General features: G+C 36.9%; 1 protein-coding gene across 2 annotated transcripts in view; it reads right to left on the bottom strand.

Moving 5' to 3' along the window:
* Positions 1 to 2,898: 2,898 nt before the first annotated feature.
* The window catches only part of LOC149532805 (uncharacterized), a 57,476-nt gene continuing 41,194 nt past the window's right edge, over positions 2,899 to 19,180 (bottom strand). The window contains exons 6-14 of one of the 2 annotated variants that reach the window (XM_089803942.1): positions 12,026 to 12,064; positions 11,535 to 11,897; positions 11,296 to 11,403; positions 4,394 to 4,463; positions 4,019 to 4,294; positions 3,830 to 3,926; positions 3,582 to 3,722; positions 3,295 to 3,467; positions 2,899 to 3,185 (exon numbers count right to left, since the gene is read on the bottom strand). In XM_089803942.1, coding sequence (XP_089660068.1) covers positions 11,875 to 11,897; positions 12,026 to 12,064 — 62 coding nt within the window. In that variant the 3' untranslated portion in view covers positions 2,899 to 3,185; positions 3,295 to 3,467; positions 3,582 to 3,722; ... (3 more) ...; positions 11,296 to 11,403; positions 11,535 to 11,874. The remainder of the gene's footprint in view (positions 3,186 to 3,294; positions 3,468 to 3,581; positions 3,723 to 3,829; positions 3,927 to 4,018; positions 4,295 to 4,393; positions 4,464 to 11,295; positions 11,404 to 11,534; positions 11,898 to 12,025; positions 12,065 to 19,180) is intronic. The other variant, XM_089803941.1, reaches the window with a different exon arrangement.

Below are 19,180 nucleotides of genomic sequence, written 5' to 3'. Positions count from 1 at the left end.
TAGTTTGAATGCACCAGTCTATTATTCCTTACTCAACCCACAATGAAAATTAAAATAATGCATGGAAAAGATAACAAAAATAATAAAATGTTCTCACATTAAATATTAGTCAAAATGCATTTGATACATCATAGGAACTCACTGTTCCATGGGACAGATACTGAATTGCAGAGAACAAGATTATTTTATTGATTAAAATTTTTTCACAATGCCTTGTCTCACCACACCAACTCTACTTCTCCCCCAAACACTCGACAAATCCCTTCTAAATAACCAAACAACAGTAAACAACCACTATTGTCTAACTATCTGACTGTTACTAGTTAGTTATAAACTAAAATTTGTTTTCTAAGTTGACACAAAGTGTCAACTTCGACAACTTATAATCACATATGCCTTTAATATATTTTACTAACCTTTTCAAAGGTTTTTAAACTTCACTAACCCTTCCAAAGACACCTAAAACCCTTACAAGCTTTTTAGGCCTAAAGACACCTAAAACCCTTACAAGCTTTTCTTTGCATTTTTTCTACATTTGATACTTTTCTTATAGGTGGACATGTCTATCACAAACATCCAACATGTCTGTCCTTAGACTTCATGGAAAAAACCCTACAAAAACCACAAAAAAAATAAGGACATGAACCATCCAAACATCTTTAATAGCTTGTGGATATCCCAAAGATGCATAAGTGCATGACTTGTGAAAACCAAAAAGATAAGACTAACTTGTATAGCAAGCAAATAACCAAAATGATTTTATGTCTGTGTTATGTTTGACAATGATAATGATATTTGGATTCAAGTATGAAGAAATTTGTATCAATCAATTAAATATCATTTGAATACAAAGAAGATTTTAAGAGATTCAAGAGCATAATTATAAGCCAAATTTGTGGAAGACCTAAATCAGACCTAAGTGAACAGACATGTGAAGGCTTATTTTGAATATGATGAGCAGATCTTGTAGAGCTATAATTCTATATGCTTAAGGAACACTATGTTAGAAAGAAAGCATTCAAACACATAAAATTAAGCCACACTTATGATAAGATAAAGAAAACAATTAAGGAATGCAAACCAAAAAGAGGAAACACTCCATGCTTCCTTAATTTTGTAGATGTGTCCTTTGATGTGGATGTATGCTCAATTGCTTCAATGTTGGAGATGGATAATGGCAAATTGGTAGCCTTGTGAGCTCTCAATTTGGCATTAGGAGGGTATGGTTGATGGCTTTGTTTCTCAAAATGGCATTATAATTTTACTTGATGGATTGTGATTAAATGGCTTGGGAGGGGATCCAATTTATAGACTAAGGGCTTGAGGGATGGAGGGCTAGGATACAAGGATGAGGAAAATCTCATGGAAGGTTTAGATTAAATGAGAGAAGAGCACATGGATTGTGCTTCCTTACAACCAATCAGGGAGTGACACATGTCACAGGGTCATTGGTTAGAGAAAGAGGGGTTGAGGGGTCAACAAATGAGGCTCAAAGCTCATAAAGACCCTCATAATGGCTTGTAAGAGCAATGAATGGGTTTTTAAGAGTCATTCATGGCTTTGTAAGAGTATTTATGGCTTGGTGGTTGGGATATTTTGAGGGGAGACTTTGGTTTGGTTTAGGAAATTCTTAAGCTTGCTTAGGAATGTGAAAATGATTAGGAGATGGGTTAGGCTTGGGTTAGGATTAGTTTAGGGATGTTAGAGATGGGAAAGTGGATGGTATTAATGAGGGTGGGTGAGTTAGTGGCTAAGCTTAATTAGTATGGGTGGATGGGGTGGATTAGGCTAAATGGAGGATTTAGGATAGTTTAGGGGCTATTAGATTTGAGGGCTTTATTTATCAAATAGACTTATTTAATAAATGATGATTTGGAATTAGATAGGAGAATAGGATTTAATTGATAAATGATGGGTTATTTGATTTATCAATTAGGACTATAGATGATTACTTAAATTAATCAGCTAGGGGGTGGCAAAGGATTAATTAAATAGGAATTTAATTAATGATGCCTTTAGAGATAGCTAAATAGGATTACCAAAGCGGTGTAACCAAATTTAGGCGTCTACAGATCTAAGGAAAATTTTTTATGGAGGTATATTCCAAGTTTAGAGCATTTATTGAAAAACACTATTTCAAATCTTGGTGGATTATTCATAAGTACAAGGCAGATTTTTTGAAGACGTCGAAGGAGATCTAAGGAAAATCTACCTACATTATAAACACTTTGCATTTCAAAGGTCAGTTCCTTCTACATTGCAGGATTTGAGGTTGGTGTCTCTTGCTAATTGAGTCTACACATTTGTTTGAAGTTATATACATACATACATATATGTGTGTGTGTACATACACACACAATTCACCTACAAGGATTTCCATGCTAAATAGTATATGCATCTTGTCTTCTTTTGTTAGACATCAACTATGTGAATGCTTTCTACATTGCTTTCAGTTGACTAAATATATATAATAAAATATGCAGGTTTCTATGCCAAACTAACTCCAATGTGGAAAAATATCTAATAATTGGGATTTAAACTAAGCAAGAACTATATGTTCAAGGAACCAAAATATGACTGCAATGAGACTATTACAAGTGAAAACACTTCAGTCTCGTTAAAGAGGATTGGGATGTGTGTTTGAAGACTTAACAAATTTGAGCTTCACTTGTTTTCAAGAATACTGTAATATTCTCTACTTAACAAGGCCAACCACGTGAAGGTGGAAGCTCATCTGGCCTCACCCCCCTCCCCCTAACACCAATCTAAAGTACCCATTATCATTTAATTACATACTTCATTCATCCATTTATGAACTATAACATTCAATCAATACAATCACATAACATTCATTAATATGATATAAAATTCATTAATACACAATACTAATCAAAACTTCATTAACACATAACAATATTCATTAACATAAACTAAAATCACTATTAATACACATCATTCATACAAAATTACTTAAAACAAAGTTATTTCATTATCCAACAAGGTTTATCAAAGAAGATTTTTAAAACATCATTTATTTTTTTTATTTTTCTGAGCTCTCTTAAGAAAAATGCTCATAGGAGCATCCATATCTACCTCATTCTCCTCCTCTTCTGGCACGTGTAATGTCAAATTATGATGGCTCCTTCTTTTTGGAGGAGCAGGAGGTTGTTGCACTAAAGGGGGCTCTGTTGCAAGAACAAGTGAATGCGATAAATTGGCATACTCTTTTTCTTTTTCTAACTATTGCAAGTTTGTAATTAAGTACGAGTACAACATAAAATGCATTTTTCTTACTTGACAATGCCACATCATCTACATTAAAATTTTGATCTGCCACTGCATCAACATGTTGAACACTTGGAACATGGTCCACTGCTTCAGCATGATGTTCAACATAATGCATGATGTCCATTATAATGCACATCATGGCCTTCGTCAGGAGCAGGTTCTGTGGTAGGCTATGAAGGCTGTAGTAAAATGTTATGCACATTGTTATGTAGTCAATTTACATTTAAAACTAATACCAAAAAAGAATCTTCTCAACTATTTAATTTCATTTACTTTTCATCTGACCAATTTACCCGTGAGATATCATTTGGTGCACTAGATTGTTGGGCAAGGCTTACAGATTCTTCATGTAGGCATGCAACCACAACTTTATAGTCTTCCTTCAAGGTATTTTTTCTATCTTCATCTGTGACCTCCACATTGAAATCTGTGCCCTATTTTTTTTGCTTGATAACGTCAGTTTTCCATGTATAGTTTCATTAAAAAAAACTATTTTCAACATTATATTAAAAAAAAATACAAAATTCATTGCTATACTTACAACTCGAGACTACAGATTCATATAGCCACCACAGCCAAGTTTGTATTGGCCAACCTTTTCTATTCTCGCTTTTGTAGCCACAGATGTTTCCTGCAATCTATGAACAATTTCAAACATCTTAGATTATATATTTATAAATATCAATAATTAGTGCATGATTACAATGTACTTAATACTATAATGACATACCTCTTTTTTCCCTGTCCTGCTTCATGATCTCTATCTTCACATAGCCTTTTCTACTTTGCATCTTCTATTATTTCATTCCACTCCATCGGTGGAATCATAGGAGGATGGTCGTACTTTGGGTTATCCTTAAGATCCCTTCTATATTGATCCCTCACAGTCTTTATATGCTTTGCTGCTCTTTTCAGAAGTAGGCCAGTGTCAAAAATGTTTTTCCCAAATTTCTCCTCAATGGATGCAATCAGCTAATTTTTTTATTCCACAGCTTGTAAATTCCACCTTTTTAAAAACAAATAGATTGTTAGATTAATAACTTTAATATATTACAATAAATAGAAGAAAAAAAAAATTATGTAGCAATGATATGAAACTACGTACCTTTTGCATATGGTGGGTCCAAATAGTCTCAATGTCATATGAAAAAGATGTTCAAAGAAAGCATTATTACCTACAAAAACATAAAGGATTTATCAGTCCGAAATGAGTAATGTAAAAGTAAACTAAATTTACACTTTAAATAATATCAATTTTAAAGCACCTGAAAGCTTTTGTTCTCTTAATGGAAACATAGTTTTCTTATTCAGCAACAATGTCCCTCCATATGAACCAGTACTAATCACACAAACTGCTCCAGGAAATGGATCAGCTTCAGTAGTACTACTCTCTGTTGCTCTATCAACTAAAACATCATACAATTAAACAACAATTTTAGTACTGCTCTCTGTTGGTCTACCTCACTGCCTATGTCCATGTCTCTCTATATGTGGCTATGATGGGGACACAACCCAACAACCAGAATAGACACAATAGAAAGGGGAAATTATATTAACTGAGAAAATAAGCTGGTACAAACAGTGCGGAGAAAATAAACTCAAAACATGCCCTGCGGCTTACAATAGCATAAATCTGGAGAATATTTCTCCTTTTAGCACCTCCTCTCAAGCTCCAACCCGAACTGCCTTTTACAATGCCAGAAATCTCCTTAAATAGACCCCGGAGGGTTAAGGACTAGGAGTACATTCTAGAAAGTGCTAGTAGGCGTCCATCGACAAAATAGAAGGTTCCGGAAGCTGCGTTAGAAGTCGGTGCAATTCTAGAAGAATCCAGAAACGGTAGCCGAACTTCCGGGAGGCATAACTTTTGAACCGTAACTCCGATTGACGAACCGTTTATATTTTTGGAAAGCTCTCGTAGCGCTCTATAGCCCTATGGACAAGCTTCGCTCGTCCCCCATTTTTTGACCCTTTTCGAGGTCATTTAATGCCCCAAATCTGACTCTGAAGCATTCTTAGGGGGTCTCCAAAACCCGAAAAACTGCAATAACTTTCAAACCGTGGGGCCTTTTGACCTGATTCTTTTTCTGGAATGCTCTAAATCTCGATTACATTCATTTGGCCAAGTCACACCTTCTAGGTCACCAAAATGATGGTCAAATTGCATGCTCCTATTTTTTCGAGATTTTTAAATGCACTGATAGTTGAACTATGAGAGTTGGAACCTTTATTTGAGCCAAATGGGTATCCAAAAATGTAAAGACATAAAATAGAAACTAAGTCTAAGTACATTTTTTTGGGTGACACAGGATTGCCCTTATACCTCTGGATGCTCCTGCATCAGACACCCAGGGTAGATTGAAAAGTGACCCTGTCACTTTATGGATGGTAGAGGAAATCCCAAATGGGAAACCTCAGCTGCTGAAATCCAAGTTGAGTCTTCGATCGGTCGTCCTTTCCATTTGACCAAATACTCTTCATACTGCCTGGTTCTGGTACTCCTACCCACACGATGATCTAGAATGTCTTCTATCTCCTCCTTCTTAGAAGCAGGAATTGGACATGGCTCTAAAACCAGCTCCTCATCTGCACCATCATCATGATACTCTGTTAAATCTGCAATGTTGAAAATGGGAGAAATGTGAATACCATCTGGCAGCTCCACCTCATATGCATTTCCTGAGTTATGTTTCTTCAAAATTTTGCAAGGGCCAAATTTCTTCATTTTCAGCTTGTTGTAGGTACCAACTGGAAATCTTTCTTTTCGTAAGTGCACCATGACAAGATCCCCTACTTGGAATTCCTTATGTCTTCTCCTTGCATCAGCCCTAGCTTTATACTCTTGATTTATCTTGATAATGTGTGCTTGGACCTCCTCATGTAGACACTTGATGTGTTCAGCAAAATCCTCAGCTTCAGCACTTGTTCTCTCCCCTTGTTCTATCTTCCTCAATTCTGGTGCAGTCCTTGGGCTATTTCCATATACAATTTGAAATGGTGATTTTCCAGTGCTCCTATTTACAGAGTTATTATAAGCAAACTCTGCCTGTGGTAGAATCAAATCCCATCCCTTAGGCTTATCTCCAACTAAACATCTCAGCAAATTGCCCAGACTTCTATTTACCACTTCTGTCTGGCCATCAGTCTGTGGGTGATGCGTGGAACTGAATTTCAAGTCTGTTCTCAACTTCTTTCACAATGTCCTCCAGAAATACCCCACAAATTTAGTATCTCGGTCAGAAACTATACTCCTTGGAAGACCATGTAGTCTTACCACCTCTTTGAAAAACAAGTCTGCAATATGGACAACATCATGAGTTTTGTGGCATGGAATGAAATGTGCCATTTTGGAGAACCTATCAACCACCACGAATACTGAGTCATTACCCCTTTGTGTCCTTGGCAATCCAAGAACAAAATCCATACTTATGTCCTCCCATGGCCTTGATGGAACAGGCAATGGCTGATATAGGCCAGTATTTTGACTAAACCCCTTGGCAACTTGACAAACCTGGCAACTCTGTACAAACTTCTTCACATCCTGTGTAATTTGAGGCCAAAAATAATGTTCTCTAAGAATGGCAATGGTCTTATCCCGACCAAAATGTCCTGCCATCCCTCCACTGTGTTTCTCCTTAATCAGATTTTCCCTCATGGAACTCCTTGGAATGCACAATTGACTCCCTTTGAACAACATGCCATCCTGAATCAAATAGTCTAACCACTTGGTTCTATCTACAGCCACAGGTTCTTTACAAGCTTTCCATGCTTCAGCAAAATCAGGATCCTCGGGGTACAAATTCTTGAGTTCATCAAACCCAACTACTTCAACCTGCATTGTTGTAAGCAACAACTGTCTCCTACTTAATGCATCTGCAACCCTGTTAGATTTTCCACTTCTATGCTTTAACACAAATGTATAACTCTGCAAGAATTCTACCCACTTCATATGTCTCTGATTCAACTTACCTTGGCTATTTAGGTACTGTAATGCCTGATGATCAGTATACAAAACAAATTCCTTTGGCAATAAATAATGCCTCCATTTCTTTAAGGCCTGAACTATTGCATAGAACTCTTGATCATAAACAGAATACTTCTGCTTTGCATCATTCAATTTTTCACTAAAATATGCAATAGGCTTACCTTCTTGGCTTAATACAGCCCCAATAGCGCTACCACTAGCATCACAGTCCACCTGGAATACTTTTCTGAAATCTGGAAGTGCCAACACAGGCTGTTCAGTCACCTTCTTCTTCAGCAATTCAAAACTTCTCGCAACTGCTGCAGTCCATTTGAACTCTTTTCTATCCCCTCTTATTGTATCAGTTAGGGGTGCACATATGCCACTGAAATTCTTAATAAACTTCCTGTAAAAACTAACCAGACCGTGAAATGATCTAACCTCAGTAGCAGACCTTGGAGTAGGCCATTCCAAGATGGCTTTTACCTTTTCTGGATCCATTTTGAGACCTTCAGGTGATATAACAAATCCCAAATAGACTAACTCCCTTTTTGCAAAGACACACTTCTTTAGATTAATTAACAGTTTCTCTTCTCTTAGCCTTTCAAAGACACTACGAATATGCAGTAAATGTTCTTCCAAAGTCTTGCTGAAAATTAAAATATCATCCAAATAGACAATAACAAATTTTCCCAAGAACTTCTTAAGTACCTCATTCATGAGCCGCATGAAGGTGCTTGGGGCATTCGTCAATCCAAAAGGCATGACTAACCACTCATAAAGACCCTCCTTGGTCTTGAAGGCTGTTTTCCACTCATCTCCTTCACGAATCCGTATTTGATGATAGCCACTCTTCAGATCTATCTTTGTGAAGTACTGAGCTCCACTCAAGCAGTCCATAAGATCATCCATCCTTGGTAAAGGAAATCGGTACTTGATGGTTATCCTATTTATAGCTCGAGAATCTGTACACATCCTCCACTCTCCATCCTTCTTTGGTGCAAGTACTGCAGGTACTGCACATGGACTCAGGCTCTCTCGAATCAAGCCCTTCCTCAACAGCTCCTGAACCTGTCTATTTAGCTCCTCTGTTTCAGTAGGAGTCATCCTGTAAGCAGCCTTGTTAGGCAAACTAGCTCCTGGAATCAGATCTATCTGATGACTGATTTGCCTTACTGGTGGCAATCCATCTGGAACATTATCAGAGATAATATCTCCAAATTCTCCTAGTAAATCTGAAACTTCAAATGGTATTTCACTACTACCTTCTTTATCTTTTCTAGGAATCAAAGCATAGCACATGCGCTGATGTTTCATGCCATCTAAAAACTTCCTTCCATCAACAAGACAAATCCTAGCACTGCTACATACCTTTTCACCTTCCTTTTTCATGGGCTTCAATTTGTGTCGAACTCCATCCTTTGTCAGAGAGTATGTGTTTGCATGTCCATCATGTATTGCATGTCTATCAAACTGCCATGGTCTACCCAACAATAGATGGCAAACATCCATCGAAATAACATCACAGAGAACTTCATCATGGTAACTCCCAATTTTGAATTTTACTAAACATTGTTCACTTACCAGGACCTTATGATCATCTTTTACCCAAGAAATCGGATAGGGCTGGGGATGTTTCTCTCTCTTGAGCTTCAGCTTAGAGACCATCTCTTCTGATACCAGGTTATCAGTGCTACCACCATCAATGATCACATCACAACATTTATCCTCACACTTGCATCTGGTACGGAATAGACTCCTCCGTTGCCTTGGTTCATTCTCCCCACTTAGTAGGACTCTTTCATTTACCAAGGCCTCTCCTCTTTCTGCATCCTCTGAATGTGATGATTGTGCATCCTCATCCACATGAGCAACCCTAGCTTGGCCCTCAGCTCTCCTATCTGTCCTTCCTTGTCGTTGAGGGCATTCAAAGGCACGATGACCTTCTTCATTGCAATGGAAATAGGTACCACGGAAGCCTCCTCTTCCTTGCCCACGTCCTCTACCTCTTCCTCTTTGATTTCCAAAATCTTGATCACGGGAGCGGTTGAAACCCTCATTCCTCTGGTTCCTGCTAGTACCCTCATCTTCATTTTTCTTTTGAGTTTCATTGCGGCCTCCAGATGATCTACCGCTTCCCCTTCCTCCTTGACCGCGCCCTCTTTGTCTTCCTTCAAACCTTTTACTCAGCTTCTCTTCAACTCATAGGGCAAACTGGTATGCTTCTTCAACGCTGGTCATTCTTACCAGACTTAATTCCTCCTGGATGCTAGGTCGTAACCCACTAATATAACGAGCAACCTTCTCCTTATTTGCTTATGCATGCCCCGCTCTAATCAGGAGTCGGTAAAAATTCTCTGTATATTCTTGGACGGATCTTCCTGCTTGCTTTAACCCATGCATTTTCTTAAACAGATCAAGCTCGTAGTCCATAGGAATGAACTGCTTCTTCAATTTGTCCACCATGCGATCCCATCTTGTGATCTTCTCCTTTCCTCTTCTAAGTCTTTCCAGTTGAACCTCTTGCCACCAGATTTTGGCATGGCCTTTTAGTTTGGCCTTTGCAAACTTAACCCTATCTGGGTCCCTTATATCCTCATATTCAAAGTATTCGTCCAGTTCATTGATCCAATCGATCAACTCATCTGGTTTCAAATTTCCCGAGAATATACCCACTTCAATTGTAGGTCTTTTCCCAAACTTAGAAATGGCCCTAAAAAGCCTTTCCTCTACAAGATTCAGAACTTCCCCGTCAACTTCCATTACTTCCTCTTCATTGTCATCCTCACTATTGTCATCTGCGGCAATATTTGCTCCTCTACGGAGCTCCTCTTGCAATGCTTGTACCTATCTCTGGAGGGCTCTAACCTCCTCAAGATCAACAGCTCTGGCCCTTCCACCACGCTCTCTTCGTGGAGGCATCTTCTAACTCGAACCCACAACCACACAGTCCTGGTGCAAACTGCCTCACAGTCGGCGCTCTGTCTACACACTCAGGAAAACCCGCTCTGATACCACTTGATGGGGACACAACCCAACAACCAGAATAGACACAATAGAAAGGGGAAATTATATTAACTGATAAAATAAGCTGGTACAAACAGTGCGGAGAAAATAAACTCAAAACATGCCCTGCGGCTTACAATAGCATAAATCTGGAGAATATTTCTCCTTTTAGCACCTCCTCTCAAGCTCCAACCCGAACTGCCTTTTACAATGCCAGAAATCTCCTTAAATAGACCCCGGAGGGTTAAGGACTAGGAGTACATTCTAGAAAGTGCTAGTAGGCATCCACCGACAAAATAGAAGGTTCCGGAAGCTGCGTTAGAAGTCGGTGCAATTCTAGAAGAATCCAGAAACGGTAGCCGAACTTTTGGGAGGCATAACTTTTGAACCGTAACTTCGATTGACGAACCGTTTATATTTTCGGAAAGCTCTCGTAGCGCTCTATAGCCCTATGGACAAGCTTCGCTCGTCCCCCATTTTTCGACCCTTTTCGAGGTCATTTAATGCCCCAAATCTGACTCTGAAGCATTCTTAGGGGGTCTCCAAAACCCGAAAAACTGCAATAACTTTCAAACCGTGGGGCCTTTTGACCTGATTCTTTTTCTGGAATGCTCTAAATCTCGATTACATTCATCTGGCCAAGTCACACCTTCTAGGTCACCAAAATGATGGTCAAATTGCATGCTCCTATTTTTTCGGGATTTTTAAATGCACTGATAGTTGAACTATGAGAGTTGGAACCTTTATTTGAGCCAAATGGGTATCCAAAAATGTAAAGACATAAAATAGAAACTAAGTCTAAGTACATTTTTTTGGGTGACACAGGATTGCCCTTATACCTCTGGATGCTCCTGCATCAGGCTATATATGTATGTATGTATGTATGAATGCATGGTGTGTGTATGCATGTGTTTGTGTGTATACAAGCTTGTGTAGACATCATTTAAGCACTAATATGCTACTTTGTTGTTCATCAACTTGTAGAAAGATATTACAAAATATAACACATTACAAAATATAGCAAAACAAGGTTTTACCAGCTCTACTGGGCATAGACGATGATCTTTGCATGGTCCTTGTTGCCGACAATGCAGTAGACAATAGTGGACCGCCAACTAAAGGAGGAGTCCACACTTCATCATGAGCTAAAGAATAGAATATTGTTAGCAAAGACATTTGCAATGGATAAATATCAAATGAGATACTAGCGAGAAACATCCACAAAAAAAAAGGTAAGTGTTATAATGTTGATTAAAACAAACAAAGTGTTACTTACACGAAGGTACTGTGCAACAATCCTGACCATGTTCACCATGTGACCTCACAACTGGCACATATGTCTATACAAGAACACATAAAATTAGAGATCATGATCCATAAGATACTATAAAATATTAATATCTATTGAAATTCTATTACTACTTTCTTTCAAAGATTGGATTCTGCGGTCCAATTCTATTCTCAGTGCCTCTTTCTCCTCACTTCTGTCACCCTTGATGATAATTCTAACAAGCTCATCAGTGTATCTTTGCATAATTTGTTGGGTGATGAATACAGGGTCAGTACTAAGGCCAATGTCATGTAGAGATGATGCCCATATTTCAGATTGCATTTGATTAGCGATCATTGTAGCTTTTTCCTATCATTTGTGACATCAAATAGTCATATACTTTCATCAAAATAACTCCAAAGCTATAAAGAAAAGAACATAATAATAGGACGTTTGATTCTATATTAACAATAAAATTTATAATAATTAATGTTTACCTCTATTGAAGGTGTCTGAGATGGTGCATCCATATCGCCCTGTGGAAAAAATTAGTAAGTCTTAGAAATCAGTAGTGAAATTAAAGTAATAGACTTACCAAAAAAAATATTAATAATAAATTAGATTGTATATGTAAATCATTTGTCTTAAGTTAAAAATTTAGCGTAACTAATGTTTATATCTAAAAAAAATTTGAAATGTTCTACTTAATGTTTATATGTGCACATATGGTTTGGAAGGAAATATTTGGTCATACAAGACCGTATCATAGTTGGCATTGATCATATCTGAAGATTTCATTGATCATCATGATCTTCATCCATGTCATCATCATCATCATCATCATCGAACTTGTCACTTTGATTGTCGTCGTCACCACCACCATTTTCATCACCATCATCATCCTCTTGATCACTATCATCATCATGACCATCATCGCCATGATCATCACCATCTTCATCACCATGATCATGATCATCATCAGCATCATCATCATCATTATCGCCATTATCATTAGCATGACCAAAATCATCACCATCTTCTTCTTCTTCATCATTGGGAAACTGTCGTTCCTGATAATCATTTACTTCCTCTTGTGCTTCTTCAATATCTTCTTCTTTGATCACATTATACTTTACTAGCCTTCCTCTTGGGTCATGTCTAACAACAAATGACCAACTTGGTTTGTCTAGAACACCAAAGTAAAACACTTTCTCCCATTGACTTGGAAGAACATAGGGCTCATCTCCGACTAGCTCAAATGACCTTGTATTAATCATAGTAAATCCACTGTCGTGTTCAATAACAATCCTATTGAGATCATTTCAATTCAGTTGTAACATAAACCATTTGACGAAAAATAGAACTATTTTGAATGAATCAAAGTCGCACTCAAGTATATCATCCAAAATGCCATAGTATCGATTTTTAGATTGTTGAGGATGTATGTCAGTTCTAGATGAAATATTGGTGACCGCGAAGACAACACTTATCCTAGAATCACACATTTTCTTCATTTCATCTAACTTTTTTGTGCAAAATTTATAGCCATGGTAGTACATAGCTTTGTGGTGTTTGACCTAAAATTATTCAAACATGTCAAGAATCTTCTCATTGATTTGTGAGTTGATATTAAACTTATGTCTCATGATTAGTAATCTTATGCATACCTTTGTATCTCTTAAGCCATATATTAGATCAAGTACCATTGGTATAACATTGGGATTTCCATTATGATGAGCTTCCTTAACCAATGATGCAACACCATCCCATCTTAATGAGCAACCATTTTCTTGAGACTATTCAATCCACACTGTCATCTAATAAAGATTGTTTGCAATGTACAAGTGTAGTGCATCCCACTCACGACCAACTATAAAGAAGACAATTACACCAGTTAGAAACAACTTATATATATTGATGATGGATAAGAATTGTTAAATTACAAAAAAAAACTTATAATTACCTATCACCCTCCTTAATCTACCTTTCCCTGTCAGGTACTCCCCTTTGAATTTGTCATTACAGTTGGGATCCCAAATGCGATCTACATGGATACCTGCTACAAACTTTGGAAGATATTCACTGATATACACCATGGTCTGGTATATCATATATCCCTCTATCATAGAATCCTTAGGATGTGCTCTCTGTCAAACCAAGCCCTTCATAAATTTCAAGTGCCTCTCAACCATCCACATTGATCTAGCTTGTACAGGTCCACACAATTCAATCTCCTCAACTTGATGTATGAGGTAGTGTTCTTGAGCATTGAAAAATGTTGGAGGTAAACACTTTTGCATTTCACACATAAGCTGTGGAATTTTTCTCTTCCAATATTTTATATCTTTTTTATCAATTTCTTTAGATGATAACCACCTAAAAGAGATTCAACACGCAAAAACACATAGAGGAGATTTCAAATAAAATTATACAATAAATTTCAAATAAAAAGCTACAAACCTAAGAAAAAACACTCTTCTAACCTCATGTATTTTCCAAGATCATATATAACTTGTTTAATACTATTGTCAAACTATTGTGGAAGGGATAGAGGTAGGATGAACTGCAATCATTAAAAAATGATCATTTCAATATATTATTAAATAATGCAACTGGTACTACATTCAATCTTACAAATATACTGTCAATAGAAAAAATGACTTACCTTGAGGAAGGTATGCCAATCATGTGTCTTCAACCCTGGCCCAAAATCACCTTTCTTTGATAGAAGAGTGCTTATATTTGCAGCAAATCTTGTTGGAAATTTTGTTCTTTTTATGACTTCTTTTAATGCATCACTTTGTTGCTCCATTAATAACCAAGAAGGGCACTTGTATTTATGCGGTCTCCATTCCTATTTGATTCAATGAAAACTTTTAGTGCATGATTAGATTCATGAATGTTAGTACAAATTTTAGCAATTTGTTCTCTATCACGCCTTCCATCCAACATTTTTCATAGTGTCTCTATTACATTCTTTCCAATATGCATAGCATCAAACAAATGCGCGATTGGGAGATCCTTGTAGTATGGTAACCTACTAAATTGAGTAGGATAACTTTTCATTCCTCTAGGAAGTTGGTCATTGATGCCTTGACGACCTTCACGAGCAATAGTTACAGCATTAGTAAATATAAGACAATATCGAAATACAAATTGTAAACTTCAGACGACCAATTGGACATTACCTCAACGATTTAGTCGATCGTATTCCAACTTCCATAAATGAGGTGTCATTCTTCATGGCTTTGATGATGTCTCTTCTTTCCCATTGAAAAGATGTTTTTTGACAATTCGATACTTATGATTATGGTGGAGAAAGTGTCTAAACTCATCAAACACTTGCTTTCCTAAACTTCTCGAATGACGACATTTCATCTTTAGACCACAAATTGGACATGCAAATTTTCCTTTTGTTTGAAGACCTAAAAGATCATGTATAATTGGATCATGTACAATGATCACGCGCAACTTAAGCATTCGATAGTATGTGTAACCACTATAACATACCAAAAATATGTAATCTTAACAATATAACATACTGCAAAAATGAGTTAGCCCAAGGGCATTATGTATTGTCCATACAAGCATTGCATGGAATTGAAATTGTCGATGTCCTATCAGTCTAGAGATGTCATACATAGTGATGTCATTCCATAACTTCAACAACTCGTCAATTAGGGGCTCAATATACATGTTCATATCTTTAACTTGGTATTTACCTAACAATTGAATGAACATAAACATTACGTAATTATCATAATCATTTTCATGCACTATTTATAAATTAATTTAGATAACTATAAAATAAAAAAATACCTAGCACAATCATTGAAAACATTATGTGCTCCCTCTTTATGGACATCCAAGGAGGAATGTTATTGTTAATAACAAAAATAGGCCATACTGAGTAAACAAATCTCATATCTCCATATGGATTGACATCGTCCGCTGCCAGTGAAAGTTTCAGATTACGAGGTTCTTCTTTAAAGTATGACCATGTTTCTTCTATCTCTTTAAATGTATAACCATCAGCAAGCATTTGCATAATGTCATCTTGACTTCTATTGCATGCATGGTAATCCATAAATTGTGCTAAGCTAGTGCACCTAAATAACCGTTCAAGACGTGGAATAACAGGAATGTACCGAAGAACCTTGTAAGGCACTTTTTTTGTTATTTGATCTGACTGATATCTACTAACATGAAAATCAGGGCATTCTATTGCAAATTCATGTTGTTTATGTTATAGAATGTGATCATTGGGACATGCATGTATTGTCTGATACTTCATTCCAATCTGATCCATAATGTTAGATAATTCTCGGTACAAATGAGGCAAAATATTTGATGGTGGTAACAAAAACTCACTAATCAACCTACAACAACAAATATGCATTGTTAATATAATGAATAGTAATTGTATGCTAACATTAAAGATGACAAAAATGACATACCTTAGCATACATGACATTGCTACATTGGATATACTATTCATAACCTTTAAGTTCACCAACAACACTATAGCCGACAATAGAGTTGTTTGGGAGCCTTTGTATAAGGGCTCGTGTGCCTTCTCAAGTAAAGGTATATCAAGACCATCTTCATCATTATTATCAAATTCACTAGTACTATCATTGTGAGCCTCTTCATCACTTTCCTCAATACCATCTTCTTCAATCATGTCCTTTGGCACATTATCATCTTCTTCCATGGGAGTGTTATCTTCAGCTTGGATATTCACACCTCCATGTTTCTCTAGTAGGAAATCCACATTCAACAATGGATGAAAATCATGGCCCCCTTCAACATGACCATATTGCCTACAATGACTTTGGGCTGTTGTGATTAGAATTCTTTGATTCTTTAAGCCCTTACACTTTTTGCAAGGACAATAACATTTATCAAGTTTTCTTCCGAACTGAGCCCACAATGTAGCCATTGTCTCATTATTTTTTTCTGGGTTCATATTGTCAGGCATGGTATTTCTTCACAGAAAAATATACCTACAAATAAATTAGACATGTGATTAATGTTTATATCTGCACTTATGGTTTTTGTTAATTAATGTTTTCAAATGTAACTAAAATGATTACAAACATATAAAAAAGGACTTTCATATGGTCTTATTACATCAACTGTTCTAACATGGTCATGTTGGTTATCTTGAGACCTTAATGTCTTCTCATGCCTTCAACCTTGACCTTGATGCTTCTACATCATTCTCCCAAGGATCAAGGAAAGTTAGATCATCATGGAATTGAGTAGGCAGACCTTCTAGGAAGTTGCAATACTTCAACCTTGTAAGTGTCACGTCAATGCAATGGGTACTAAACAAACAATTTAAGTTGATGAGAAATAGTTGTTATGAATTCAAATTGTAAGCGTCACCTCAATGAATTGAGTATTAAACAAACAATTCAAGCTTATGAGTATGGGTTTTTATGAACCACAACTCATGAAATATGCATTAAGTCCATACCTGTTGTTTACAATGAGTATGGGTTTTTTTTCTAACATACTTGTTTACAGTCAGTAAGTTTCTATATCCTCTAAAAAATTTATTATGTCAAATCAACGTACCCAACATCTAGCAGATAAATGTGCAATACAATTTGTGTGCTATTCACATTAAATTGTACAAAAATGATCCCTCAATTGAGGACAAAGTATCTTTTAATGAGTACATCAGATATGTTGGTCTGATTTTTTATGAATCAAATTTTCTTAGGATCATAAAAAAAATTAGATGAGAAGTTTCTGATAAGTCGTAGGGCTTTAGGTTTTGGCATAGTATATTTCGATACCTTTGAAAAATTTGTGAAAAGCCTTAGGTTTGTCCTTTTAAGTTTTTCCTGGCACGAAAATTTAAAAAAGAAAAGAAAAAACAAACAAGAAGGAGCGAATATTCTTTTCCTGCCTGCTTGATTGCCATTGTTAAGTCTTTTGAAAAAGGGGTTTTAATCTTGCCGTCTGATCTGATTTGAATCTATGATTGTCGCATGTTTGCTATGGCAAGATGCTCATATGTTACGAATAGCAAGGTAGCGACCATCAGAGAATTATGTGTGATACTGAAAAGTGGAGTCCAATGCCATGAAATGTGTTGGCGAGAAGATCTATTGACCATGTACTATGTCCTAGACCAGTTAGTTTCAAGAAGAAAGGCACGTGGAAATATTTGCAAGTGGTGCCACCGGAGTTTAATTTTATCCGACAATTCGCCAAGTAGCAACTAAAAACACTTGCAACTTGTCGGTGGCGATATAGCGAATGCCCAAATTTTCCAAAGATGACATCTTTCTGAGATCAAAAGTAATTTTGAGGATCTTGAGGAAGATATGTTGCACGTTTCACTTTTGTCCCTTTGCAGGTTATTGTTTTTTGTAGTTTCTTTTTTCGGGCATTGTTTTTAAAGTGCTTACTAGAACTCACCATATCGCTAGTTGGATTTGTGGTTTTTATGCCGGTAGCAATGTAGCGATTGCTCGAAAAATGGTAATGTATCTAAAAAATCCTCAGAGGTAGGCCCCGAATGAGTGACGTGATAAGGCTGAGCTGTGCAGATCAAATTACATGGTGGCATCCTGTTGAAGTATCTTTGAGTCGAAAAACTTTGATTCGTCGGAGCTCACCATGTCGCTAGTCGAATTGTTTTTTTTTTGCCGGTAGCAACATAGCGACCCACCTGAAAGTCATAAACACGATGAGGCCCAAGACATGTGATGTCATCAAGAGATTTAAAAATATATATGTGCCAACATGTTGAGCCAGCTCAGCAACAACGGTATCATGGACCCACTTCCCGTGTATAAAGTACAAAGATTTTTTATCATGAGATCAAGCCAGGATCAAATGCCATCGTTAGCTCACTATGAAGAAGTGCTTGGAAGTTATGTATAGCAAGTTGGTGAGTGGTGGCCCACCACTGTTGTAGTAAATTGCTGACCGCAAGATCAAATCTAGATCGACGATACTCGTTAACTTGCTATTAGGAGATGTGCAATAAATAAGTATAGCGAGTTAATGAGCAAGGGACCCACCATTGTGTTCTTAAAGGTTGTTTCAATTATCTGCCACATGATTAAAGTAAGATTAGTGGTTATCGCTAGCTCACTATGGAAAGGTGCTCAAGAGTTATGTATAACGAGTTAGCAAGTTGATGACACGTGTCCGTGGTCATCCGTGGGCCCAGTTTGAAGCGCCAACCTTGAAGGAAAGGTATAGATGGAGGTATTTCATTGGTTTAACTGCCAATGTGTTAAGAAGAAAGCTGAGTTAGCCTAGTTGTCATTCCCAGGTCGTAGGATTTTTCATGGATCAACAGTGCAAGTTTAAAAAAGGAAATGCGATGCCACTCTATTTTTCTATCCTGCGCATTTATGATAAATGAAAGCTTCGCATGTAGAAAAAATAGAGTATAATATAGGAGATTTTCGTTAATTCTAGTCCCACGCAAACAAAGATTACAATTTTTCTGAGCACAAGAGCCTATTGATTTCATCGTGTTAAGCTTGGTAAGAACGTGAAAACTATTCCTCAGTTGTTCAAGATCAATTACAGAGGTTCAGAGAAGAACAAGTTTAGCAAGTCAAGTAAGTACTCATACTATAACCTCTATGACATTCCAGTTCTCTCAATACTATCAAAAT

Source organism: Cupressus sempervirens, chromosome 10 (genome assembly GCF_028749045.1).
Source record: "Cupressus sempervirens isolate cs-2001-9-10 chromosome 10, ASM2874904v1, whole genome shotgun sequence".
In the NCBI taxonomy this organism is placed as follows: Eukaryota; Viridiplantae; Streptophyta; class Pinopsida; order Cupressales; family Cupressaceae; genus Cupressus; species Cupressus sempervirens.
Note: the sequence above shows the minus strand (reverse complement) of the source record. Positions and strands in the feature narration are given on the sequence as shown.